This window comes from Pan troglodytes, chromosome 11 (assembly GCF_028858775.2).
Source record: "Pan troglodytes isolate AG18354 chromosome 11, NHGRI_mPanTro3-v2.0_pri, whole genome shotgun sequence".
Classification (NCBI taxonomy): domain Eukaryota; kingdom Metazoa; phylum Chordata; class Mammalia; order Primates; family Hominidae; genus Pan; species Pan troglodytes.
The window spans coordinates 81,420,586-81,447,749 of record NC_072409.2 but is presented as its reverse complement, the minus strand read 5'-3'; the positions used below and the strand labels follow the sequence as shown (position 1 = coordinate 81,447,749).

Below are 27,164 nucleotides of genomic sequence, written 5' to 3'. Positions count from 1 at the left end.
TGGACCTAAGCAGGCCTGGGACAGCCAAGTGTCCTCCTCTGAGGAGAAGTCAGAGGGATCCCGGAGCCCCAGTTTGGGGACTGGAAGGGTGTGGGCAGTATCTGAGGCCGGACCAAAGACTGACCATCCTGTAAAGCCAAAGCCCCACCCCCTCCAGCTCCACACTGAGTCCTGACTATAACCCAGCCCTGGGAGTAAGCCTTGTACTCTGTCATTCCAGTCCTGAAGCCCAGGCCCCGTCCCTGGTCACACTCCAAGCAGCCTCCTCCTTCAGGCAGCCCCCCTGCCTGCCCAGGCCCAGGACACTCTGTGCTCTGAGCCCTTGTGTCCTGGCTGAGCCCTAGGCCTGACCTTCTAGCACCCCTGGACTGTCTCTTGGATGGCAGGGATCACGCACACCCCCTGGCCCCAAGGATGAAGCCTCCCTCCCCTTCTGCCATCATCCCTAGCCCTGTGCACTGGGCTCAGGCCTGGGCACTCATGGAAAGCAGTTCTAGAGGTGACCCTTGAAAGGCTTCTGCCCCAGCCAGGACTTCGGCAGCCTCCAGGACTGACTGGATACCCCTGTGGGATCCCTTATTTCCCACAGTTTTTCCCTGGCTGCAACTCTGTGCTCCAGGAAAGCCCTACCCCCCAAGAAGTAGACAACACTGTTACCAGCTACACTGGCCTGAAAGCTGAACACCTCTCCCCACCTTGCCCAACTACAGTTTCTTTCCTCCGCCAGCCCTGGATGGGGTGGGGTCCTTGGAAGAGGGGTACCCTCCCAAAGTGGGTCTGTTCCAAGGACTCATGAAATGGTGATGTTTAATGAGAACCGCCCACCCCCCCCACCCTGTATATACATCTATAAAAAATTCAAATACAGCAAGTTACCATTGAGTCAGACTAGAAGGGACTGACAGGGCATTAAATACTGTGGGATAGGAGCAGGGTCAGGGGAGGGGTATACAAAACAGGGCAGAGGGGAGGGGACTGAAAAGTGTGGGTGCTGGGGGGAGGGGGATGGCTGGGCCCCCCCAGCATCAGGAGCTTATAATCTGATGGTGGCAACAGAGACCCTGGGATAGACAGGAGGCTGGGGCAGGAGGAGAAATCGGATGTGAGAGGCTCCCCTCACGTCCCCCAAGGGCTCCTGGGAGTCGCTGGCATTGGAGGGTCCAGCCCAAGGGGCCAGGGTGAGGGGGTCTTTGGTGGGTGGGTTAGCTGCATGGCCCACCTCCCCTGAGGGAGGAAGGAGGGCCAGCTTGGTGCGGCAGGGCTGGGGGCCGGCAGGCCCGGGCCCGCCGGGGTCTCCACAAATTGTGTCTGAAGAGAATGCAAAAGGTCCTCCTGCCCGTGTGCAAAATAGAAACCGGGGTCTGCAGGCTCAGCTCCGGCCTCCTGCTCCTCTGCAGGTGCTCTGCATGTCCTCATGGGGTGCCGGGCTCTGTAGAGACAGGCAGGGGCCTGTCAGGGAGGGGGCTGGAGTGGGGGTTCCCTCAGGCTCCCTCTGCCACCCAGCCTCACTCAACCTACCAGATCAAGAGACTGCTGGCAGTGGCGGCAGCGGCAGCCAGGGCCAGAGTGATGGGGACGCTGACCAAGAAGGGTGCCGAGGGTCCCCCGCCGCTGCCCAGCTCCCCAGGGTCACAGATCTTCGTGGTAGGTGGGGGTGCCAGGGAGCTGGTGGTGCTGGTCGTGGTCTCTGGGGAACATGGGGGAAACTCAGGGCAAGGCCAGGGCTGGGGTCCCATCCAGATCTGGGGGCTCATGAGACATACCATTCTGCTTCCTGCATCAGACTGGTACTGCCTCCCCCATCAGGCAGATCCTGTTTCCCAAGGCTCACAGATAACCCCTCCACCCAATGACCCCTACCAAGGATGTCCAGATAGCAAGGACCAGGAATGGCAGGAGTTGGACAGACAGGCAGAAGTGTGGCTACCCCCAGGAGCAGAGGCTGGAGGCAGCAGGGTAGAACCAGACCACAGGTTCTACCACAGGCCTCCAGGACAGCAAAGCCAGGAGGTAGGGGCGGGAGCAAGCTCACCCGCAGCCTGGGCCTCCGTGGTGAGGTGTCGCGGTTCCTCAGTCCAGGGCGTAGCGTGGGCAGCCACGCTCCAGTCACTCCATGTCCCGATCTCATTGTCCTTGGCTGCCACCTGGATAATGTACTCCTTCCCGGCGTAGGCATCTGTGATGGTGTGTGCTGTGCCGTCGGACAGCTCCACCTGCAGCCAGACCATGGGGTGGGGGTAAGGACACACCTGGGGGCCAGGAGGGTGAGGTCCCTCCAGAGGAAGTGAGCATGCCTCTGGGGAGAGGAGAGTAAAGGGCTCTGGGGGCAGTGAGGACTTCCCTGAGGAGAAGGAGGACATGGAGAATATTCTTGCCAGAGACTGGGGACATCTTAGGGAGGAGACCCCACAGGAGGGGAGTTGTCCCTGAAGGAGAGTAATGACATCTTTAAGGAGACCAGAAACACCCCAGGGGAGAATAAGGAGGTCTTGGCCCTGTGCCTACAACTCTGCTGTTGCCCCTGCTCTCTCACAGCCCCTAGCCCGGCTGAATCCCGACCACAGTCCCAGCCTGGAGGTGGCAAGGGCAGGGGGTGAGAGGAGATGGTAATGCTGTCCTCCTCTCCCACCAGGAAGCCACAGAGAGGGGAGGTTGACACACTGACTGGAGCTAGGCTACCTGAGTTCCAAATTTGGCCCCATCCCTTAGTACTGAGGTGACCAAGTTACTTAACATCCTCATGCCTTGCCATCCTCATCTGTAAAACGGCATTCATGAGAGTATCCATCTCTTAGGGTTACAATGAGGACCAAGGCATGAGGACAGCACCAAACACACTTCAGCTAGCGCTGTCATTACCATGGCTTCTGGTCACAGCCTAGGTTCCCAGATGCCCAAGGCACCTACCAGCCTGGCCCCAGCTGAGCCTCCCCTTAGGAAGGCCTCAGTGTGGTTATCACCCTGCTGGGGCGGAAAGGGGTGGGGGACAGCCCCTGGAGCTGCAGGGCGCAGGACAGCTGCTCCATTTCCTCCTGGAGGCATCGCCACTCCACTCTCGCCCCGCTGGCCCCATCCTGCTGGTCTCCCCCAACCCTCCAGGCCGGCCTGCCTGTCCGGCGCCCCTTCCAGGCCCAGGCTGGGCTCTGGTTCATCTCAGCGGCACCCGCTGCCTCATTAAGCCGCCTCGTAAACAGGGGCAGCCGGCAGGGGCGGAGGAGGGGGCCGCTCTGGGCCACGTCTGGCTTCAGGGCTTTTTTGGTCCCTGTTCCAATCTTCCCCCCAGAAAACTGGGGTCTGGGCTATCTGACCTGACAGGCTGTGAGTGCATGCACACGTGTGTGTATGTGTCTGGGCATGTGCGGTGGGTCCAAGCGGGGCAGGAAGCCCCTCCAGTTCCTGCTCAGCCTGTGGCCCTGATACGGTGGTAAAGGTCAGGGTCATGGTGAGACACCTTTTGGGCCCAGACCCTGGGCTCAGTAAATCCTAATCTCAGCCCTGGAAGATCGGAGGGTCCCAAAGACCCTCTTCTCCTGGAGCCAGGGTCCCAGTTCCACCTCTGGCACCCCAGTCCCTTTCTGCTCGGCAAAGATACCCTCTGGCTGAGTAGCCACGGCTCCTTCAGCTCTGTCTCCCTCCTGCCAGGATTAGACGGCAGATCTCCAGGTCAGTCTCTCCCCACAGGGAGGGAGCCACGGGGAACAGATCAAATTGCCGCCTCATTGTGGGCTCATGGTGGGCACCATACCTCCAGGAATGTGGCCCCCAGGAGGTCAGTGCTCTCCTCGGGGCCACATATCCTAGACCAGGATCCTTCTTGCTAGGTTATCAGTGATCCCTTCATCCTCCCTCTCAAGAGAAAGGCTTCTCAATTGGCAGGAACTCCCTAGTCACTGACATCGGCCTCCCCTGGGAGTCCTCCGTGGTCTGCTGGAGCAGATGCCAGACACGCCCTCCAGGCCAGCGCAGGAGCTGCAGGGAACCCATGCTGGGTCCCAGTACTTGCCTCCCTCTTGTCCATGCTGAGACAGCCCCTGCCCAGGGCCCATTCTTTTGCAATTCCTGGTCTGTATTTTCCTCCTGAAAATCCAAATGATGTTTTTCTCTGTTCTGCCCTTCTCGCCCCCTCCCAGTCATACACCTGCCTCTCCCCAAGGTCAAGGACTGGGGAGAATAGACTCTGTTCAGAGCAAAACTTCAGCTGAAAAGAACCATAAATCTAACCAACCCCAGTGCCAGTGAGACACAGAATGGGGCTAGGATGCACTACAGGCCACGCATGTTCTCGCCACGGAGCCTGCACACTTTGCTTCTCCCACCTCAGTGTGGGGGTCAGTTTTGCGCATGGTCTTGGCATGTTAGTCACACACACGTATGGTGTACGGGTCCCGCTGGGAGACGCGTGTGTGTGCATGTTCCCGTGTGTGTGGTGGGCGGTGTGCCAGGTCCACTGCAAGGCGTGTGCGCTGCGACGCGCGCGGGGCTGCTGCCTGTAGCTCGTTAGCGGGGGAGGGGGGGCTTGTGAAACTAGACCCTGGTTATTAGCAATGCATTAGGCGCGGGCAGCTGGCCAGGCGGGAGGGACTCCGGACTCTGTCAGGGAACATGTGAGTGCATGAGCAGACTTTGTGGGGGACAGGCACCCAGGAATCGAATTACACACTTTAAAGGCCGGACTGGATAGGGGCACGAGGAGCTGGAGTTAGAGCCTGGTAGATGAGGTGGGGGTACAAGTTGACCCCCAGGAACCAGCCTGGGTTGTCCCATGGAGCACCCTCTCAACCCCACTCCTAGCCCACAGGCCTCATGGGCCACACAGAGTGCCCACGACCCTATGGGCCCAGGGCTTTCAAAGCAAGAGAACCCCAAGTCTGCCCCAGACCTCTGGCTGTTCCCCAGAGCTCTCTATTGTAGCTTGATCCAGACCATAGTCTGACCCCTTGTCCACTGCTTGGTTCCCAGCCAGGCTACCTTCTGACTCACAGCCTCAAGCTGACCCCTAAGCTGGGTCTGACTTTGGAGTCCTGATGCCAGTCAGGGCCTAAACTCACATGCTGGACCAGGCTTGACCCCACTGCCTGATCCTGACCCCTTGGGCCCATCTGTGAGCCCTTGAGGACAGGCACGTTCCTGTCCCTTGGGGCCAGCACAAGCCCAGAGCCTGGGCCAGAGTGTAAAGAGGGAGATGCCTGGTCAGGGCTGAGAGCGAGGTAAGGAAAGGGAGCCTTGCCTGTCCTGCCCGCCATCTCCCTCCCCCGCCATCTCCCTCCCCCGCCATCTCCCTCCCTCACCATCTCCCTCCCTCGCCATCTCCCTCCCCCGCCATCTCCCTCCCTCACCATCTCCCTCCCTGCATTTCTCTCCACGACCCCGGGGAGCCACAGAAAGACATATGTGTTCCCGCTGCACTAACGGGTCACTGGGAACCCCTAAGGACACCTGCCTCAGCTCCATCCATTCTCCCAGGCCCACCTGTCCCTTTTCCCCGCAGAGAGCCTGATGCATCAGGTCTCACAATGGAGCTGCTGCCACGTGGGATATGGGTGCCACTCACTGCACATGATTCTAACTCAGGCACCCAGGATCTTGGCCGGGCAGGGCACTCACATGCTGCCACTGGTCCAGGATGAGGGGTCGGTAGCGCAGAAAGAACTTGAGAGGAAAAGACTCAGGGTCAGGCCAGGTCGAGGGGGTCTGCCACGTCACCTCCAGCCGGCGAGGGTTGCTGGGCACTGGCCGGGCTACCACATTTTCTGGAGGATCAGGCTTCACTGTTCAGGAGACATAGCTTCATTACGACACTAATCTCTGGCAACAACCCACTTTGTCAACTCCAGCCACCATGTTGACCCTCTCATATTGCCAACCATTGTCATCAACATCATAGTCAGCGTGCCTCTTCTCTGTTGTCAATTCTGAAAACTACCATAGACAACTATCTCATTAGTTCCAAGTCTGACATCCCCATCATCACCAATGACTGTCACTACAGTCACTGTCACCAACTCTTAATATCAACATTCCAAATTTCATCTCATCATCCCATCATCCCAACCCTATCCTCATACTGACCCGCATCCCAGTAACTAAGACAATATGATGCCTCCATAGTTACCACTGTCACCCCCACTGTCACCTGGACTACCCCCTCCTACACCAGCATCACACAGTCCCCCAAGCCTGGTTTTTCACTTCAACTTTTCCAGTTCCAAACTAAGACCTGGGTCAAGGGTAAAAGACAGTCCACAGGTGTTGCAGATCTGGAGGTAGGCTGGGGATCTGATGGGAGCGCCTAAGGGCCCAGCTTATGTAGAAATACTCTGTCTAGGGATCCAGCCATGGGGTCTGGGGAGAAGACAGGGGCAGGCAGAAGGTCTGGTTGGGGCAGGGGAATAGCAGGCAGAGAGCCTGCCTGGAATAGGGCAGGGGCAGGTAGAGGGTCTGGCTGGGATGGGGGGGTCAGGGGGAGGGCAGTATCTGTCCCAGTCCTGTCTCCTGTTCTGACACCTCATTCATCACAGGCCGTAAGGAAGCCATTAGAGTTGGGGGGGGTGCGGTGGAGGCTGCAGCTGCACAAGGGTCTGGCCCAGCCTGCCCCCCCTTCCCCCTGCTGCATGTTCTGGGAGCCAGAAAAATGATCGAAAGAGCTGCTGGACAGGTCTCTCTGCCCTTCAGGTAAAGGACATTCACTTACACGTTCACAGGTATATATGTCATGCATATATGTGCACATATATGTGCACTGTACATACCTGTGCAGAGGCATGTACATGCCATGTATACATGTGCATGCATGTGGACATCCCCACCAATGGCACACATCCACTTACATTCCCACTGGAGTAGGCAGCAGGTCCCCCCAACCGCCACACGTACCAATGGTGAACTCGTCAAAGGTGATAGCTGTGGCATTGTGGCCCAGGGCATTGCTGACACTTATGGAGACCTTGTACTTGATGGTGGAGAACAGGTGCATGTAGCGAATGTGGCAGCGGTTCTTGAGGGCTGGGTCCTTCTCACAGACCATAATTTTGGAGCCATGCCTGGGGAGAGGTGAGACCCAGGCACTGTTACGAACATCAAGGGTCAGGTGGGGCAGAGGTTGAGGAAAGGTCAAGCCCAAGGCAGGGCTGGGGTATGGACGGAGGGCATGGTGGTGGGATGGGGGAGAGGTCAGAGGTCAGGGCTGGACCCGGGTCACAGGCGCAGCTACTCACAGCACAGTCACATTGAAGGTGTTGGGAATGTAGGTGGGGGTGGGCAGATGCCAGCTGCAGTAGAAGCCCTTGGGGTAAGTGTTGGAGCGGCAGCTGAGCACAGGCTCCCGCGGCGGCACTGGGGGTGAGGACAGTATGGTCAGGGCATTCTTGGAGCTCCCAGTCCCCTGCACTGTATGGGGACAGGTGGGCCCCAGAGCCCCTGCTCTCCCCCCTCAACCCATCATTGATGCCAAAGTTGTGGCGGGGAGGCTGTCAGCGAGGGTCTGAGGCTTCCCAGGCCACAGACAGCCAGATGTTTAATTAAAGAAAAACAAGGGCTGTGCGGACACGGAACCCCCCCTCCACCTGCTCAATGGAGGCAGGAACCGTGGGGAGCAGGGGGCTGCGGGCCTCAACTCATCAATCACAGGATGGAGGTGATGTCTGGGGGAATCGGCCCCAGCCCCACATCTCCTGCCACTTTGTGTCCACTCCCAGAGGAAGACTGTGCTGCAGAGACGAGGGGAGTCTTGAATGGGTCCTCCGACTGCTGGAGTATCGGGTGCACTTCCTAGAGAAGAGACACCCCAGACTTCCCTCAGTAGAGACGGAGACACGAGGACAGGCCTGGTGGCTACACAGGAACAGCACTGGGCAGCTGTTTGTATGCATATCTATGTTTGTAGATGTCTGCATGCAGGGGTATACGTGCTACATGCATGTCTCTATGTGACATGAATGAGTGACCAGGGATCCGTAGGAGCAGCTATGCGGATGTGTGTGAATCTGCATGTCTGTGTATGATTGTGTGTGTGTACAAGTGCCTGTTGAAAGGAAGCTGCTGTTCCCTTTGTGTGTACCTCACCTTAGTGCCAGCCCCCAGCATCTCCATCGCAGACCCTTTAAGAAGCCCTTTACATGGTAAGCAGCTGCCCTCACTCTGGAATAGGAAGGCCCAGAGAGGGATAAGGACCTCTCAAGGTCAGACAGTAAGCCAGAGCTAAACCCCAGGACAGGGGTAACCCTATACACACACACTTGGGAAGTCCTTTCTGCTGTCTAGCCCACACTCTTTTTTGCTGCCGTGAGCACTTAGCCCAGCTGTCCCACCCTCAGGCATTGGGTAAGGCGTGAGGACAGGCGGCTCAGGTTCCTGGAAGGAGGCAGCTTATGTGATCTGACCCGAGCAAGGAATGTCCGTCTGCGGCTCCAGGGACACTGACACCTCCCTCCTGTGCCTCCCCCCTCCCCCGCCCCCAGCCTGACAGGTGGACAGGAAATGGGAGGGGGGCAGCGCAATAAGCCAGGGACAGTGAAGGGGAGTGCATGTCTATGCTTGTAGAGTGGCCATGGTGACACAGGGGAACAGTGGGCTTCCATCCACAGTGTGCACGTGACTGTGAGTGACTCTGTGTGATTGCGTGTGCGTGTCCAGTATGTGTGATGCTGGGAGAGGCCTGGGGCAGAACCCCCAGGATCCAGATCTAGCTTTGCAGCAGAAGAGATGAGGGGGCAGAGAGGCATCAGGAGAACTCCAGGGCACCAGGTGGAGGGGGCAATGCTGTGGGCGGAGGCAGCTCCATTCCCCAGGCCTGTCAGGGAAAGCGGGGTCCAGCTGAGACCCCACAGGGCCAACCTGCATTCTGCCTTCCACTGTGCGCCTCCCTTGGGAAGCCTTCCGGGCCCTGCGTCCATCTCATGTCGTTCCATGTTCATCCTGTGTGCCTTTAGTGTCTCTTCCCTGTCTGCCCATGGGTGCAGAACTCTGCCTGGGGGTGGGGTGGGGGGCGGCCAAGGACACAGGAAGTGCCTTCTGGGGGCCTGTTGGCCAAGCCAGAGTTGGCAGCCACCCCAGGAGGAAAGGACATTCCGAGGTCGGCGAGAAGCCTCCACTCCCCGCTCCTGCCACCGCCCCCCTTACCCCCAGGAAGGGGAAGGGCGCTGGGGGTGGGGTGGGGATCGGAGTGTGCAGAGTCAGCTCCCTGCTGCCCCGGACTCCTCGGAGGGCAGAGCGGGCCACGGCACTGGACTCACAGGCCCCCACCCCTGGCCAGCCTCCCCACTGACCAGGCTCCCCCACTCCCCGACTGTCCTCCCCCCTCAGACCGCGTCCCCTTCCAACCTCCCCCTCACGCCAGTTCCTCTCCCTGACTGGGGAGGTCATGGTGGGGTGGGGGTTGGGGGGCTGACTGGGGGCTTTGTCTGTCATCTGGCTACTCCTGCCTGGCCCTGGGCCCTGAGCAGGGAAGGGCTTGGGTTTCCTGACAGGGACCAGGTTTCTCAGAGGGAAAAGGAGGAAAGAAAAACAAAAGGAAGAAAAGGAGTGACTTGCTGCAGCTGGAGCCCAGCTGAGGGGCCGGGTGGGCGGAGGTGGGGGTGCTGTGAGATTGTAGGACAGTGTGAGATCAGGATGCCTGTTGTGAGTGTGTTGTGAGTTGGAGGAAAAGCTGTTTTTAAGACGCTGTGATTGCAAGGCTGTGTGTAACTGTGAGGCTCCATGTGTGTGACTGTGAGACTCTGGGCCGTTGTGTAACTGTAGGATGGGAGGCTGTGTGGGACTGGATGACTGTGTTTGCACGTGACTCAGGGTGAGGCTGTTCAATCTCGAGACTGTCTCTATGTGCAAGGCTGTGTGGCCAAGGTACTCTGTTAGAGTGCCTGTAAGTGTGCCATTGTGTCTGAACACAGTGACAGCTAGAGCTCATACATGAGGCAGTGCATATGTGATGGAGCTTAGTGAGGCTGAATGTATTTTGCAAACTGTGCATGTGGGAGGGTGCCCAGAATTCCCAGCATGTTCACACGTATGAATTGAACACCGTGTGAGTGCATGTTAAAGAGAGTGTCTGAGCAAAAGCTCTTATGCACACAGGTCACAGTATCAGGCTCTGGGCATACACGGCATCTGGGTTGCCCCTTGTGGGGGCTCTTGAGACACCCAAGTGACTGTCAGCCTGTGGCAGGGTGTCCCTGGGTCCCACGCGGGGCCGTGTGCGCGTGTGTATGCGTGCGTGTGCCCCCACTGGCCCAGGGTTTGTTTGTTTTCCTCCTAATTGGCTTGTTTTTCCATGTCCAGCCCACCAAACCGCATGTTTTTCCTCTCATCTCGCCAGCCCGCCTGGGCTGGAGCCCCCGGCACGCATGAGGCCTGCCCGCCGTCCCAGAGAGGAGGAGGGGCAAGCTGCCCACACCCTAGGCCAGGCCAGATCAGGCAGGGTGGGGCAGGGTGACCCTTCCACTCCAGCCCTACCCACGCCCCACCCACACGCCACCTCCTGCCTGGCACTCAAGGCTCAGGCCTGGCTCAGCCTTATCTCGTGGCATCCCTTGAGGCATTCCAACTTCTGGACTCCCAAATGCCCCGGCGACCTCCCACTTGTGATTTCTCCCCAGACGTCTTCTTTGACCATAGCCCTCTCCTCACTCTTTCCTTTCCAGCCAAACAGGGCTGCAGGGAAAGCAGTGCTGAACCAGGGGACCCAGAGCTTCCATCCTAACCAATCAAATAAAAGTTTTAAAAAACTGGAGAAGGAACTGTCCATTTAAAAATCATTTTAATCTCTGGTTTGTTTTAGCTTAAGATCAGAACGATACAGAATCAGCAGTGTCTTGTAAATAAAAAGATGCTACTAAAAGCAACACTGTGATCCTGCTTCCTAATGTGGGGGGTCCTTCCATCATCCTAGGGAGGAGAGGAGTCCTTAGGGCTCTGCTCGTGAGGATCCACCTGAGAGCAAGAAGGTGGATCAGGAGAAAGCAGTTCAGGGATTAGCCTGGTTAAGGAGACTTCCAACAGAATACTGTTAAGACCAAGTTCCCTTGTAAATAGAGACAAATTGCATGTGTTTGGGATAAATATTAAATAATTTTTGGTTTGAATGACCCACAAATCAGGGGTAACTCTGTCCTGTTCTCTGAGAGCTGGCAGGAAGGATAATTTGATACTGAGTGTTGCCAAAGCCAGTCTCTTGTTACTAATATAAAGTGACTGAGACGATAATGATTAATATCCCCTGTTCCTCTGACCAGGTCTTTAGAAGGAAATAATGCAATGAGAGATAAGTACCTGAAACTAATGCTACAGCCAACTCATGGCCAGCCTTCATCTGGCAGCAGGGCCTGGAGGGCAGTGAGCACTCTATATAAAAGGTCTGGGCCCTGGTCACAACAGGGCAGCTGTGGGCATGTCCCGTGGGTATAGACTATGGACATTACTTCAAGACCCAATTCCCCTCCAACGACCTCTCAAGATCACATCATCAAGAATGGGGGTCCAGGGTCATCAAGGCCCAGCCATCACAGTCAGTCTTGTCCATCCTGAGGACTTCTGGGCCCAAACTGAGAAGACAGGGATGTGGGTGACCGATGCCAAGTTGGGTTCATCCTTTTTCCATGGCACTCAGTAAATGTCCCTTTTCCCTCTGAAAGGGCCTGGGGCTAGGCTGAGTGCTCCACTTCTGATGGACCCCATAGTGGGCCAAGGAGAATTGTTAGGCTGGTCCTGCATTTCTCAAGCTGGCCAACAGGGGTCACTCCACCCATGGCTTGCAACTAAAATGTTGGGTTTTGAACGCCATCTCTTCAGTTTAGACACATTAAACAATAACCAAAAAAAGGCCTTCCCATGGGGAAAGGTACATTCCCACCAAAATACATTTTCACACCTCTTTAAGCCCTACTGGTGGGTCAGTGTTTTTGTGGAAGACCCTGAACAACCCTTCAGCCTAACATTTTACACAGTGTTCTACACCAGTCTTCTGACAGCGAGGCAAGTGTCTGCTCCCAGATCCCTTAAACATCTGCTAGGTAGCTTCTAGGGAATAAGGAGATGACTTTTGGGCAGTGGGGTGAACCATACCCAAATAAAATGAGGCCAGAGGAGCTTGAATCATTGGCTCAGGAGAAAAGAAATGAAGAAATGGAACTATGTTCAGAGTATTCACTCTGTTGGTGGGTACCTCCAGCTGGGATCTGGATGCCTGCCCACCTCACCCTCAACAATGGTGATGGCCTTGTCATTCTGACTTCTCAAGATCCCTCTTCCAAATCACACTCACCTGGTCTTCCCTCTACCTTCTTGCTGGCTCCTTATTTCTTTTTGTGGCTCATTTCCCTCCATCGACCTCTTTAAATGCTGATGGTCTTTAGGGCTCAATTCTGGGTCCTCTTCTCTTTTCACTCCACGATCTCTCCCTTAGCCATCTCACATCCTCCCATGGCCTTAATGCTGACAACCCCCCACAAATATCCATCTCCAGCAGAGGCCTCTCCCTGAATCCCAGACGCTCAGACCCACTGGTTACCAGCCATCAACTCCCGGTTGTCCTCCAAGGATCCCACTGAACAGGTCTGCAGCAGATGTCTAGGGAGCCGCCGATCCCTTGCCCATACTATTAATACTTCTCACTCCCAAATTCTGCAGTTATTCGCCTAAGAGCTTTCTTTTGCTTTGCCTGCTGGGACATCAGGGCAAAAGTGCTGGGGAATCAAAGAGCCTCCCTCCCACCCCAGGTGAATCTCTCAATCACTGACGGGCAGGAGCTAGTGTATACACATCCCAGCTCCCTCACCCTCAGGCAGGGCAACTCAGGTGCACGTTCTGCATCTGCACAAGATGCATCTGCATCTTGGTGGTTAACATCAGTCGCCAAGAGGCAATGTCTGGATAACTCACTCTTTATTGACTAATCTAACTTCCTTTTTGTGTGTCACTTTCCCATTCCTTCACGGTATTTCCTTCACCTGCCAAATAAACTACTTGCATAAGAATTCTCATCTTGGGATCTGATTCTAGGGAAACCCAAACTAAGACACTGTTCAAACAGCACACATTATCTTTTCCTTCCGTTTTCTTCCTGTTGCAGTCATGGGTTCCTCCAGCTGTCTTGACTCCTCCCACCTTCTACTCTCCTGTCCTTCCCACCTCCAATCCATCACCAATTCTTCGACGTCCAACTGCGCCTTCTCAGCTTCCCCAGCTCCATGCCCTGGTCCCAGGTCCTCATCCTCTCTCCTGCATCCAGTAACAGTCTCCTTCCTACCTTGGTTTTTCTCCATCCAACCTGCCTCCCTCCACTCAGAGTGATCTTTTAAGAACATGACCCAGAAGATGTCACTGCCCAGCTTCCAGGATCATGATCTGCCCCCCGTCCCTTCCTTCAGCTCCCTCTCCACATCAACACCAGCCCAAGTGGCCTTTACATGCCCTCCCAGCCGCTGAGGCCTAAGGTCACACCCAGCTCTCTGCCAGAAATGATGTTTCAATGCGTCTTCTAAATCACCATTCGCTTCCCAAGTCTCCATTCACTTCCCACTCCAGGATGCCTTCCTCCTTCCCTGGAGCCTCCTGGAGCGCCTTGCCTATACCTGTATAACCACATATCCCACTTCCCTCCCTGAGGCCCTCTGACTAGCCCTTGTGGAAGCAGACACAGTGAGGCTCCTCTAGCTCAGATCCGTGACCTGAGGGTCTCTCCCCACTCATGTCCCAGGTGAGCCATGCCTTACCAGCTCTCTGCCTATGTTGTCAGAGGGAATAGGGTTTTAGGATACCCAAGACCTCCACGGGGGTGGGATGTGTGGGCAAATTGTCTAGGGGTCTGGACTCAGTGGGCAAGACTGGGCTCAGAGGCCAGAAGAGCGGGCCAGGACAAAATCAGAGGGCAAGGGTCAGGCTGCAGCTCTCCCCTCTCCGTATCCCCCTAACAGGAAGGGGACTTGATCTGGGCTAGGAGTCTGGGTCTCAAGGAAGGAGGGAGGCTGGATGAGGGGTGGGGGCAACACTTACAGCCCACATGCAGCAGGACTTGGTGGCGCAGGTGCCAGGAGTCACGGTGGAAGCAGGCGTAGAGACCACTGTGGCCCAGTTCCAGGCCACGGAGCACCAGCTGAGAGCCGTTGAGCAGGTCAGGGGCCAGGTCTGTCCCATTTACCCTCCACGTCACCGCAGCATCCCAGTTTGCTGTCCCACATGGCAGTGTCACGTCAGAGCCCAGGCGCTCGTACTGCACATGGGGTGCCTCTGTGGGGGGTGGGGGCACAGGGCAAAAGTCACAGGTCACAGCCCTGCCCAGCACCCGCAGGCGAGCGTGCTCAGACAAGAGCCTGTGAGGATGGATGAGTGAGGACGAGAGGCTCGGTGTCTGTGTCAATGTTTGGGGAGATGGAGAGTGTTCAAAGCTCCTCTATGCCTGTGCAAGTGTGTGGGTATATGAATGTCTCCAAATGTGAATGTGAGTGAGCATGTACAGGGGCTAGGTATGTGAATGGGCGATCTTCTGTGTGTGTGTTTGCATGTGACAGAGAGTTTGCATAGTGCTGAGAGGGGTCAGTTCTCAGAGAAAACCCAGTTCCTCTCCAGTCCCTGGGTTTTTTAAAGTTTCCTGACCCCCATGACCCTGATCTCTTGCCACCCACAGGCCCAGCCCAGTTACTGACGTCCATTATTACCCAGGCAAGCTGGCATTGAAGGGCCCCACTCCTGGACTCCTTTTTCTGTCTCCCTATCTCTTTCTCTTCCCCCATCCTTGTCTCTTTCTGTTCTGTCTCTATCCCCACCTCCCCGATCTCTCTTCCTGTCTCTCTCCCTTTCCTCTGCCTTCCCAGCCTGCCACCCCACAACAACCCGCCCCTCAGCCATCCAGGGCTCAGGCAGCAGCAGAAGAAGGGAGAATGGGCAGCAGGGAACCCTAGGGAACTCCTGGCAGCTGTCAGGTTCACAAGGCAGGAACTACTTAGGGCAGGTTGGGGGCTTGGGGGGTGCGGTGCTGCTGGGATGGAGCCAGCACTCTGACCATTCCTCTCCTACCCCCAGGAGCGGCCTGTTAGAGCCAAAAGCAAACCCCAGCCCTGCCTTCAGCAACCCAGGCGTGATGGACAGAGCCCAGGAGACTGGAAATGGAAGGGTGGAGGCGAGCACCTGTCGATAGGCAGCGCGAAGTGGGGGAAGCGATCAGGGCAGAGAGGCAGATTTAAGATGCAGGCACACAGAGATAGGGAGATGGGAATCTCAGGACACCCCCTTCTCATCCTATCCCCTGAGCCTGAGAGACAGACACTTCCCAGGTCTTGGCCAGATCTGTGGAGTGAGGGTGGGAGAGGAGAAGGGAAGGGGGAGAGGGCAGCAGTTGGGGTGGGGGGCTGCGGGATCCCTCGTTAACACTCGCTTACATCTCCCCTCCAGAGAGCCACCCTGCTGAGCTGGGGGATTTTCAGAGGCAATTCCTGTTAACGAGCCAATTAAGTTGGGCCAGTGGCCTCTTAATTAGACTTGTTAACACCACCAAGACTGCAGGGGTGTAGGGATCCCCCTTGGACCCACTGGCCACGCCCTCCTCCCATTGCAGCCCCCTCCTCAGCCCTGCTTTGCTCTGCGCTGGAACATCTGTCCCAGTTTGCTGCCTCTGTCGTCCTCGCTGTGCCAGGGTCTCTCTGTGACTCCGGCTCTCTCTCCCTCGCTGCCTATCTCTATCCTGCCCCTCTCTGAGCCTCTCTGTCCCTGTCAGAGAAGAAGGAAGCAGGAGACCCAGCCAGCCCTGACCACTCGTCTGTGGAGCCTGGGACCAGCCAGACAGAGGATGAACGGGCGGAAGGGCGGTGGCTGGGGGCCTTGGAGGCCACAGCTGTGAGGCTGGACCAGACACTAAACAGGGGCCTCCCCCTGACCAGAGGCCCAGTGTCCAAGACTCCGGCCACTGAGCCCCCCCAACAGTCCACCAGCTCCAGCCACTGAGCCCCCCTCCAGCCTCCCTTCCAAAAACCTGGAGCTTCCAGGAAACACGCCAAGCCCCTCTCTCTGCACCCCCTAGCAGAGACTTTGCATCCAGCTGCCTGAGGAGGAGGCTGAAAACTGACCTTTGGGGAGGGGGCGTGGCCATCATGGTCCCAGCAGCAACACATCAACACTGACCAGGCAGCTCAACGCTAACGTGGACCCAGTGTGGCCTTTAATCCTGGGGAGCAGGTACAGCCACCACACGAGGACACAGCGACCGAACAGCACATTACATACAATGGCTATGGGATAACACCTCCCCACCACACCTTGTCTGCTGCACAAAAAAAGTAGAAACACAACCTGACAATAATGACAGACCGATGATGTAAAGGCAGGGCAGAACGAAAAAATGACAACACAATGGCAGAAGACAACCACAGGCCACAATGGAGAGGTGGAGGGGTAAGAGGACATGACAAGCACACAGTGTCACAACTGCTACAATAACACAACAATGGCAATACACGCAACCATGCAACTGCTCCAAAGATGGCAGTGATTTAATCTTTTGTCTCTGGACAGCTCTGCTCCCGCCCCGTGGGTGCCCCTACTGATGTGCTGTCCATTTCAGAAATTAAATCAAGCAGCAGGGGGAGGATGGGGTTCTTGGCCCTGACGCGGTGACAAATGCTCCAAAGGAATCAGCTGTGAAAAGGTTGTTAGAAGCCAGGATGAGAGACAGAGACGGGATGAGGTCATGGACATGGAGAACACAGAGGGACAGAGCTGACGGCTCCCTCACACCTGCACACACAGGCTCACGGGGGACCACATGCCAGAAACAGTCCCCCCGGGCATCCTAAAGCAACTTCACTTTGCCACACACACAGGAACAAGGGCAGTCACCCCTAAAGAAGAAGGACATACAGGACAGTCATCCACAAGGCCACAGTCACACATAAGTTCACAGTCACACAGGGACACTGTCTCACTTCAGGGATGGTAACACCTGATACGAGATCACATGTACACGTACAAGAAGGGCACCATCACCTGAAGGCACAGCAGTTATGCCCAGGGACACAGGGAGACAGTTTAATACAAACACACAAAGAGAAACAGAGAGACACAATTACATGTGGGGTACAGTCTCAAACACAAGGATGCAGCCCCACAAAGGGCATGCAGACAGGCAAGGTGACATAGACAATGTCACACGTGAGGAACAGTCCACAAGGATACAGCCACACAGAGAAATGCACTCAAACAGGGACACACTCTCACCCTCACAAGAACACAGTTTCACACTCTCAGAGAGGTGGCCTTATGTCCAGGACCATGGGGACACAAGGTAGAGACCACTGGCAGGCCCTAGGGATGCCCAGTCAATGCCCCTGGGGCTGGCCAGGATCTCTCCGGGTCTCACTGTTGATCTCATAAAGAAGAGGCCATATAAGCCTCGACTCACTACCCACAGCCTTGAGGGTGGCAGAGCCCAGCCACCAGGGTCTGCTCCATGCCTGGTCCCTGGAGAGGCCCTCACCCTCTCTGCTTTCACCCAACCCGACTGACACGGAGTAGGAGGTGGGAATCATGCAGGCAGGGAGCTTAGGAAGCCTGGTTCAAGGTGAGTTTTGAGTTCAGACCTCGGGCTGATGTTGCTGTTTGAGGTGCTGCCTCAAGTGCAGTAGAGGGGCAGGTGGCCAAGTTAAGAGGGCCTCTGTTAACACCGCTCCTTGTCCTGTGGGCTGTGGGCAGGCCTTGCCCCTCACTGGAGAAATAGGTAAAGGGAGGGCAAGGAGGCTGCCAATGGCCGAGCCCTGAGCTGTCCCTCCCCCGTGTGGCCATTCCAGCTGATTAACCTGTCCCTTCCTTAGTGCACTGGCTCTCTCCCGCATATTAGCCTGTCCCCTCATCTCATTCTCAGTCCACCTTCTCTGTCCCCATCCTCCGTCTGGGATGAAGCTGAGGGTAGAAGGTGACCTGCAGTCTTGCCCACTGTCTCCAATCGGTGCCTCCAACTGCACCCCACAAATCTCCGAGAGATCCCCTTTCACCCAGATACAATATACAGGTCCCGCCCCAGCCTCCCCCGTCAACTCCCATCCCACCTGCCTGTACCCTATGCCACCCTAGTAAGAAGACAGATCATCTCAAGCCAGAGACACCGTCAACATTCGACCACCCTAGTGTGAGTGTGGAGGACTGTGCATATCAGTGTCACATGACTCCATGTCCCTCTGGGTGGTCATGTGTGACAATGCCAGTGTGTGACTCTTGGGTGGTGTCAGGATGCAGCTATGCCAGTGAGGGTTCATGCCCAGCTCTGAGAGGGGGGTCAGCAGGCGGCTCCCGTGAGCACTCACCCTGTGGACTGTGTCTCTGGGCGTAGACAACTGCGGCAGCGGCAGCAAGCACAGCACAGCAGGCCCATGGGACAGGAGCAGCCATCTGTTGGGAGAAACCGGGGTGGGGGAGGGGACAGCATCAGCTCAGGCAGGACTGTCCTGGGGAGCCCCTCCTGTTCTCAGGCAAGACTGGGAAATCCCAGCCCTAGGGCCCTGGAGAGGCCCTCACCCTCTCTGCTTTCACCCAACCCGACTGACACGGAGTAGGAGGTGGGAATCATGCAGGCAGGGAGCTTAGGAAGCCTGGTTTAAGGTGAGAGCATCTTGACCCCAAAATGCCCTTCTTAATGGGGCTCAAGATCTTCTTTCAGGCAACAGAAAGCAACATTATTGGCATCTGCAGGCAAAGGTTTGCTAAGATGGTAGAAGGCAACCTATGGTGGTTTGCTGTTCGATAAGACTAGTGGCTACACAATGTTGTCAACTGCAAATGAGTTACAGAATATTGGTAATGCCAGGGCCATTTTTCTAAAAAAAAAAAAAAAGTTTACTGGTGAGGTTAGCTAATTAGCTATAAACATCATAAACTGAAAGGGTAATGTTTTAACTCAATTGGAGGTCTGTACTTCTCCAGATTGCTTTGAATGGCAGGCCCCCTGCTGTGCTCCTGGGGAGAGAGCCTGAAACCTGGATGCTCGGGAGCTCCTCAGATCCGTCATCTGTCCCCGACACCCCTGCGGCGAGCCTTGCCACTGGGCCCTGAGAAGCTCAGAGCAGTCGAGTCAGGGCAGTGGGACATGACCCAGGTCAGATGTGGCTTTTCTGTAATTGTACACCAATGATCAAGAGAAAATGAAGGATTTTAATATGTAAGTCCTTGTCAGGGACCCCGGCCCACCCTTGACCCCAGCCATGTGCCCCTAGGAGCCTGGGACCCCCAGCCCAGTAGGCGTGCATCAGTGTCCACATGCACCCATGCAAGTACACAGGATGCACTCAGGACATGGCCCCAGAAGCCAGGATGGATCCAGTGCCCCCCAACCTGGTGTCCTGCTTCCTGAGATGAGTCCAACTATTCTCTCCCCCTCCCCCAGCACACACCTACACTTGATGGCAGGGAAATAATTATTTCCTGCAGAATGGGCTGCAAATGTAACAAACCCCTTGACCTTCAGTCTGAAGAGAGAGAACTATCAACCACACAGAAGCAAAGATCCAGAGAAATACTGAGGGATGCTACCAGACACTCAACCAGGGCCACTCTCCGAGATTCCAGCCAGCCACACAGCAAAGATGCTGGCCGGGGACACTGCCCCAAACCACCAGACAGAACCCCAAAGAAACAGCTCCACACACAGTGGAAGATACACCAGAGACTGTTAGCAGGACCATCAGACAAAGCCAAAGAGACAGGTAGATGAAACCAGATAACCAGCCAGAGAGGTGGTCAGAGAACAGCGACACAATCAAAGGACCCACCAGAAACACTGTAAAGGACTCAGCTAGACCCAGGCAGATACACTGCCGAAGGACGAGCAAGGAGCACAGGCAGTGAAGCCGTCGGCGACAAAGCCAGAGAGCTAAGACACTGTCAGAAACAGTGCCAGAGAAACTGTCTGACACACAAGCAGAGAAATACCAGAGAAACTGATAGACGCAAACAGGCGTACACCCAGAAAAACAGCTTGAGAGAAGAGCCAGAGCCACAGCCAGATGCTCAGTCAGGAAGTATCCACACCACTCCAAACACTGCCAGAGACACTGTCAGACACACAGTCAGACACACTGCCAGAGACACCGTTAGAAAGACTGCCAGAGAAACAGCCAGACACACAGCCAGAGAAACTGACAGAGACGCAGTGCCAGATACACCCCGAGAAAGTGCCAGAGACTCAGCTCCAGACAGTGCAGACATAGCATAACAGAGACAAATGTGGGTATCAGCCTGAAGCAGCTGTGGAGAGGCTGGAGAGCAATGGACTTCCTGGGGCTTCCTGTGGGAGAGGGCTCCTGCCTGCCTTTTGCTACCCTTGACCCTCTCCAGGAAAGTCCCCTCCTCTGAGCCTGCTTTTCCTTTCCTCCCTGTCACAGCCACAGGTGCCCTGACTGCCCCTCCCTGGCACAGTAAATCTCTCTGTGTCCTAAGTGGCCCCAGCTACCCTTTGTGCATCAGTGACTCCTGGCGCCTTAGCTACCACTTGGCCTGGCTCCTTCTGACCCTCAGCCCCTCACCACTCTTCAGCTACTCCTCAGGCCTAGGAGGTTAAGACAATGGCCAAAGTTACACAGCCAGCAAGCTGTGCAGCCAGGAAATGAACCCAGGACTGCCTGAATTCAGAGCTTGTGTAAGAGAGAGAAAACGAGACCAGCAGCCAGAGGCCTACCTGGTTCCCCGACCTCAGCCCTAGCCAGTCGCCCTCACACCCTCCCCCACTGCCTCTGCCATCTGTCCATGTCTTTCTCCTCACAGCCAGGAAGATCCTCCGCCTCAGTGCCAGGCCCACTGCCCACCACATGGGAGCAGGAACCAGGGCATGGGCAGGCAGAAGAGCAGGCGGAGCGGCTGAGGTTAGATCCAAGGATGGGAGTGTTCAGGGAGAGGAGGAATGGGTGGCCTCTACTCCCAGCTCCCTCCTGGTCCACACAAGCACACACTCCCACGTGCATGCGTGCACGCGTGCGCATACACACACACACACACACACTCAGGCCCCCGCGGGGGGAGGGGTGGCTTCTTCATCAAAGTCGCCTCCATCAGCCCGATGAGTTACTGTAAGGGCCGGGCCCTGGGCCAACGGGGCTGCAGCCACGGGAGACGGGCGCTGCTGAGAGTGAGTGCTGCAGAGTGGGGGTGGGGTGCCAAGACAGACACTGCAGGGTTGGGGGCACCCAGAAAAGGGAGAGACTCAGGGAGGGGAAACAAGAGGGAGGGAGAGAGGAGAAGCTCTGAGTGGAGACCCAGAGGGACAAGGAGAGGCTGAGATAGGAAGAAATAGAAGAGACGCAGGGGAAAAGATGGGGCATATAGGAGATGGGCAGAGACTCAAGGGCAGAGGGAGAGACAGATCCAGAGAGAAGAGAGGAGACCCTTGGCAGGGTCTCTGCCCACCCTAGAGCATCTCCGTGGCCTGCCCAGCTCCTCTAGCACAATGGAGGATGGGATGGTGGTCAATGCAATGTGAGGCAAGAACAGGGCCTTCCTGGAGGCTGGAAGGATTCTTGCTGGGGATCTAGGACCCCAACCCCTAGGGTACAAGGGTAAAACCCCATCCCTGCCCCTGCCCCTGCCCCTGCCCTGCCCCTGCAGATCCAGAAAGCCCCAGGCCAGTTTCACTTCCCCCTTTCCTCAGACTCCCAACTGGGCCCAATGCCCAGTTTGGGAGGCTGAAGCCAGAGGCATCCAGGACACACCTCCATCCTGCCCTGGCTCACTCCAGGCCACCCATCCCAGGGCAAAGAGCATCTTTCCTGGGAATTTTCCAAGTCCACACCCCATGGCTCTGAGATAGATTTGCAGGATAAATCCCATAGAGCCCCAGATAAGGGCTCTGCAAATTAGCCCAGGATTCCTCTCAGCCCCTCAAAGAGGTCAGCCCCAGAATGAGGAGGGAACAGAGGGGGTACCCCATAAGCAAGGAAGGAGCCCAGCGCCCACAAGCCCCTGAGCCCCTTGTCAGCACAAGGGTCCCTGCACCTCTCCCAGCACAGAACCCTAGTGTCATCATTACTCCCACACAGGTAACACATTAAGAGTCAAATTCTGGGGCCTCAACTTACTGCCATTGTCCCACTGTGGCATAAAGATACCATTACACAATGATAACAACACCCATTGAAAATGACACAGTTGTACCGTTGACAATGACACACAGGGATGTTGACAGTCACCACGATGACAATAATGCAGTGAGTGACAGAGAGTCACATACATTGACACCAACAAACGCGGCAATGATACCAGTTGACACTGACACAGTCACAGTGACGGTAACCTCAGAATCAAAGATGCAGTGAGACTCAGTCACATCGAGTCACACTGACGGTGACATCAACACAGTGACACAGCGATGTTGATAGACTCAGTAACAGTCTCACAGAATGATACTAGTCCACAGCAATACTGGCAGCCCTGGAGTCTGACAGCCGCCGTCGGTAACAAACAGACACAGCGACAGGCTCCAGGTCAGGAACCCCTGTTACCCAGTTTAAGAATCTGGCTTAGGACCCAAGACCCAAGAACCGTCTTGCCAGTCCCAGCAATGTTCCGGTTGACCTGTACCCCTCCCCTCACCCCATGCCCAGCTGAGGGCAGAACCTGGGGGAAGGAGGTGTGAGTTTTGGAAAGCCTCTATTTATCCCTGCAGAATTACAGCAGTTTAGATTGTAGAAGGCCAACCCTGGGGAAGCCCTGCCGCCATCAGGTCAGGGTGGGGGATAATGAGCACCACTAACTGCGTCTCAGCTGTAATTGTGTGTGCGGGTTGATCTGTAATAGTGTGTTGCGCACTTCAGGGTTTGGATTGCTGTGGGCACGCCGAGGGTCAGGTAGGCTCAGTCTGGCCTGGACAATGAATGATCAGGGGGGCCTCAAGGCAAGTGACCTCAAAGCAAGGTTACTACTCCAACTCCGAGGCAGGGAATTGAAATCCAAAGAAGGTCACCGGATGGAGTCCCCCCATTGCCAGGCATCAGGGTGGGTTCAGAACATCCATCTGATGAAGGGCATCCGGCCCAGCACAGAGCGGAGGGGACTCCCCACAGCTTCCAGTCCCCGCTCTGACTCCCATAGCCCAGACTCCAGAATCCCACAGTGAGGGGAAAAGGCACCTTTTATCCTGGAGCCTCATCTCCTTCACCTCTCCCCACAGCAGCCTAGAGGGCCCATCTCAGGAATGAGGCAAGAATGCAGGACACAGCATGGACTCACTGATTCAAACGCCTGGGGACTCTAGAAGCCTCAGACCTGCAGAGGAATTAGGTTGGAGCAGAGAAACAGAGATACATAGACTTGGAGATGGAGAAGGAAATGAGAGACAGAGCGGGGGCAAAGACAGGGACAAGGACATGGTGGGCAGGGAGGAACAGTACTGGCTGAAGGGGGAGCCTGGAAGAGACAGTCAGGGCAGGCGAGAAGCTCCAGGACAGGGAGGAGGGGCTGAGGCTGGGAGGCCCCCAGATCCCACCAGGCCTAGGCAGCCTGGACAGCGTGGGCGGTGGGGGCGGGGGCAGAGGCCTGAGCAGTCCAGAGGCTTGGGGGGTGGGGGAACCAGGCCGAGGAGGGAGGCCTGGCCCCTGGCAGCTGGCCCGGCAGGCCCCTCACCAGGGAAGGGCGGGCCTAGGTCAGGGGCCAGCTCATGGGCTGGGGCCGGCTAGCCATGGGCGGGCAGGTTCCCACTCCCTATGGTGTTTCTCCCTCCTGTCTCCGAATCTCTGATCTCTAGCCCCTTCTCTGAATCTCTAGGTCCTCTCTGAATCCAGACCTGCCTCTCCTCTCAGCTCTCTCAGTGACCCCACCTCAAGTGGCATAGGGCTCCAAGCTGTGCTTGGGTTCAGGATTCAAGCTTTACCTCCTCCTGGGCTACCATGTCCCCACCCACGCCAGGGGCAAGCCTCAGTCCTCAGGGGAAATGACCCTACCCAAGCTTAGGCCCTGTCCTCCTCCTTAGAAGGGGGCAGAATAAGCCAAGCACCAGTAGGAAGGGGCCAGGAGGGAGGCAGGGGGAGTGGTCCCCCAGCTCTCGACGCTGGCTGAGGCTGTGGAAAAGGAGGCGGCCCAATTGAGTGAGTTGGGGGGGGTTGGTATCCGCACCTGCTGTTGTGACCTCCACAGCCGGAGATGGGGGCCTGGAGGGGACAAGATTCCGATGGATTTTGGCAGCGGCCTGGACTCTGAGTGCTCAAAACCCCCATTCCCAGCCTCTTGCACCGTGGGGACCCTGAGATCAGCATGTGCGTGCCCTGCTGCACGTGTGTGCGGGCGTGTTGTTGGGGGAGCCTGGGGCCCTCCCATGATGGGCCTGGCTGGGCAGCTGGGGAGGCATCCTGGGGAGATAGGAATCTGTCACCAGCCTGTGCCCACATGTGGAGGCCCACTTGGAGCCCCGCATGCTGCCTGGTGACCTGGGCATGGGCTTGTATATGCACATACATGCAGGCCTGTGCTTAAGTAGCCCTCTAGATGCAGAAGGCCTGGGCTTTCACCCTCAAAAGTCATCTGGTCCAGCCCCCTGCCTCTTGAATGGAGAGGAGGAAGAGGCAGATAAGTTCGTATCCTCCCTTTGGACACATAGGCTCTGGAGAGTTTCACAGAACCTGAGGTACTGGTGCCAAATCCCCCAGCCCCCAACCCCAGTCCAGTCTCTTCTGGCTTCCAGAAGAATCAGGAAGCCCCCTCCACCCAGGAAAGGCAAACACACCAGTCAGGCTAAGTCTGTGGGGGAGCGGGGTACTGCTCCTCTTGTAGGGACAGAACGCTGCAGCACGTTAGACAGCTGGAAGAACTCAACGAAAGGCAGGGGATGGGCAGAGCAATAGGGTTGACTGAGACTTCCCTTAGCAGGGGGGTGGGGTAAGGAAAGGCCCGAAGCGGACGCCGGGGACAGGAAGGAGGCTGCAAGGCAGGGCCCTCCGTGGAGACAAGGATGGATAGAATGGCTTTCCAGAGTTGGAGATTAGGACAAAGACCTATTTGCCTCAGCATCTCCTACCACACCCACCCCTGGCCCCATCACTGCTATGGTGCAGACACACCCTTGAATCCATACACAGAGGCCCATGCATGCAAGCTCACACACACACCCACCCACCCACACACACACACACACACCCCGGGGGGTGGGGGCAGCAGTGCATGTGATGCATCGGCTTATAACAAAAAAAACCTGAAGATGGTCGTTCTGACAGAGCCAGAGTTGGGTGGGGGGAAAAGAAGCTTCGAATGTCTTCTGTGTTCTGTTCTCTCTGCCCCCTAATGTGCATATGCACCATGCACGCTACTTCTGAGGAGCCTCCTGGTCTGCTGGGCAAGACCGAGCCATCCTTCCTCCCCTTTCCTCCCCTCCTCACAGTGGGGAAGCCACAGCAATCTGTTGCTGATGGGTAAACACAGGCGTGAGTACGCGCACACACGTGCTCACACACACACCAGCCACTCAGGCCACAGAGCACCCAACGCTCACTTCACCCCGAGACAGAGCACACACTTGGGCTCTCACTACACCCGGCAGAGCTCTCAAAGCCCCCGCCTCCTCAGACACACAGGGCCAGAGCTTCACAGACACACCCAGGCAGCCTCTCGCAGACACTGGCATTCAGAGCCTACCATCGTGGCCACACATCAGGTCCTCCCACATGGACACCCACTCCCACAGCCCGGTACACGCTGGTGTGCGTGCACACATTACAGTCACACTCACACACACAGACTCCCTCACACAGCCATGGTCTCACATATGGATACCATCACACACTCCGAACAGTCAACCTTCCACAGAGACACCATTGTACACTTCCAGAAGCTCAGGGCCCCCAGTCACCCTCGGCCTCTCACGCCCCGACACCGGCAATGGGAAACACCCACATACACACCCTGAACAGCCACACTGTGCCAGCACCTCAGGTTGCCTAGCCGTGCCTGAGGGGAGGGACAGAAAGCCTAGGGATGCCTAGGGCAGGAAAGAAAAGGAAAGGAAATACTTCGTTGGTCCCTAAAAAGTGAGAAAATAAATGATTATTCCCCAGGCAGCTCCTTCTTCCCCAAACCCTGCTTTCAACAGCATTAGGGAATGAAAGGAGATCCATTCCAGACAGGAGAGGTGAAGGAAGTACCTGGGGGAGACAGATGGTGGCACTGGAATCAGCAAGAGCCAGAAAGGCCCAGAAATCAGCCGACTTCCCAGGCCCTTGCTGCCTTCCCTCATCACCCTCTCTTCCCCACGATGCGGATCGGCAGCAGCTGTCAGCCTAGCTATCTGCTGTGTGATCCCAAGGCCTCTTCAAAACCTCTATGTGCCCATAACTGTCTAGCGGGCACCCAGATGTCTGGCCTGGCTGCAGAAAGGGCAGGAGAAGGGAAGGAGATGAGACCTCCACTCCAGTCCCCCAGCCCCCACCAAAGCCCTGGCATCACTGTCAGCCCACAGAGAGGTAGGGCAGGAGAAAGGAAGGAGATGAGACCTCCACTCCAGCCCCCCAGCCCCCACCAAAGCCCTGGCATCACTGTCAGCCCACAGAGAGGTAGGGCAGATGCCCAGCATCAGGAGGGGAGCAGGCAGAGCCAGCGGGTGCTCCTCTAACTAACCACTGAGGAGGAGAGTCCTAAGGTGTCCTTGGACCCTGCAGCCCCGCCCCCATCACTGAAGGAGTAGACGCGGAGTCGCTGTCCAGTCAGAATGGAATCCAGGCTGTGCTGGCCAGGCCCCAGCCCAGGAAAGATCGGCAATGCTGCAGACATCCTTGCCACTTGCCACTCCAGGTGTAGCTGGGGCCCTGATGCCTCCATCCTAAAAGGAGCCTGACGTGACTCCACGGAAGACAGGCAGGACCTAAGGAAACCAGGCAGGGGTAATGCCATAAAGCCAGGTGATAGGGACTTCGGGGAAGGGGGCAGTGGGGACAAAAGAAACCAGGCAGCAGGGTGTAAGGAAACCAGGTGACAGGGCCCCAAAGAAGGTAGGTGGTGGGAGCCAAATGAAATCAGGCAGTGGGGACTAAAGTTAGCTAGGAGGTGTGGACAAATGAAGCCAGGCTTTGGGGATCAAATGAAATCAGGCAAGAGGCCCACAGGATGTGAGAAAAGAAAGATATCAGGAGCTCATCCCCTCTGTCTAGATGTCACCCCCACACGCTGGGCCTCTCTCTCTGTAGCCCCCCTTCCACTCAGGCGGTGGTCCCCTCCCCCAGGCC

The 27,164-nt window shown here is 56.5% G+C and overlaps 1 protein-coding gene and 1 long non-coding RNA gene across 12 annotated transcripts in view; one reads left to right on the top strand and one right to left on the bottom strand.

Moving 5' to 3' along the window:
- Nucleotides 1-790: 790 nt before the first annotated feature.
- The window catches only part of CNTFR (ciliary neurotrophic factor receptor), a 39,068-nt gene continuing 12,694 nt past the window's right edge, over nucleotides 791-27,164 (bottom strand). For 4 of the 10 annotated variants that reach the window (XM_016960773.4, XM_016960774.4, XM_016960772.4 and 1 more), the window contains 8 exons: nucleotides 18,279-18,363; nucleotides 13,984-14,217; nucleotides 7,215-7,332; nucleotides 6,874-7,040; nucleotides 5,605-5,768; nucleotides 2,033-2,213; nucleotides 1,519-1,687; nucleotides 791-1,429 (listed from right to left, as the gene is read on the bottom strand). In XM_016960773.4, coding sequence (XP_016816262.2) covers nucleotide 1,429; nucleotides 1,519-1,687; nucleotides 2,033-2,213; nucleotides 5,605-5,768; nucleotides 6,874-7,040; nucleotides 7,215-7,332; nucleotides 13,984-14,217; nucleotides 18,279-18,363 — 1,119 coding nt within the window. In that variant the 3' untranslated portion in view covers nucleotides 791-1,428. Of the gene's footprint in view, nucleotides 1,430-1,514; nucleotides 1,688-2,032; nucleotides 2,214-5,604; nucleotides 5,769-6,873; nucleotides 7,041-7,214; nucleotides 7,333-13,983; nucleotides 14,218-18,278; nucleotides 18,364-26,559; nucleotides 26,804-27,164 lie in introns of those variants that run through there. The other 6 variants (XM_054658793.2, XM_054658792.2, XM_016960771.4 and 3 more) reach the window with 4 other exon arrangements.
- LOC107976641 (uncharacterized) lies at nucleotides 17,394-20,417 on the top strand. 2 transcript variants are annotated; one of them, XR_008537268.2, is made up of 3 exons: nucleotides 17,394-17,539; nucleotides 18,895-19,129; nucleotides 19,399-20,417. It is a non-coding gene; the product is annotated as an uncharacterized LOC107976641 (long non-coding RNA). The 2 variants fall into 2 exon arrangements; XR_008537267.2 differs by having other exon boundaries at nucleotides 19,355-20,403.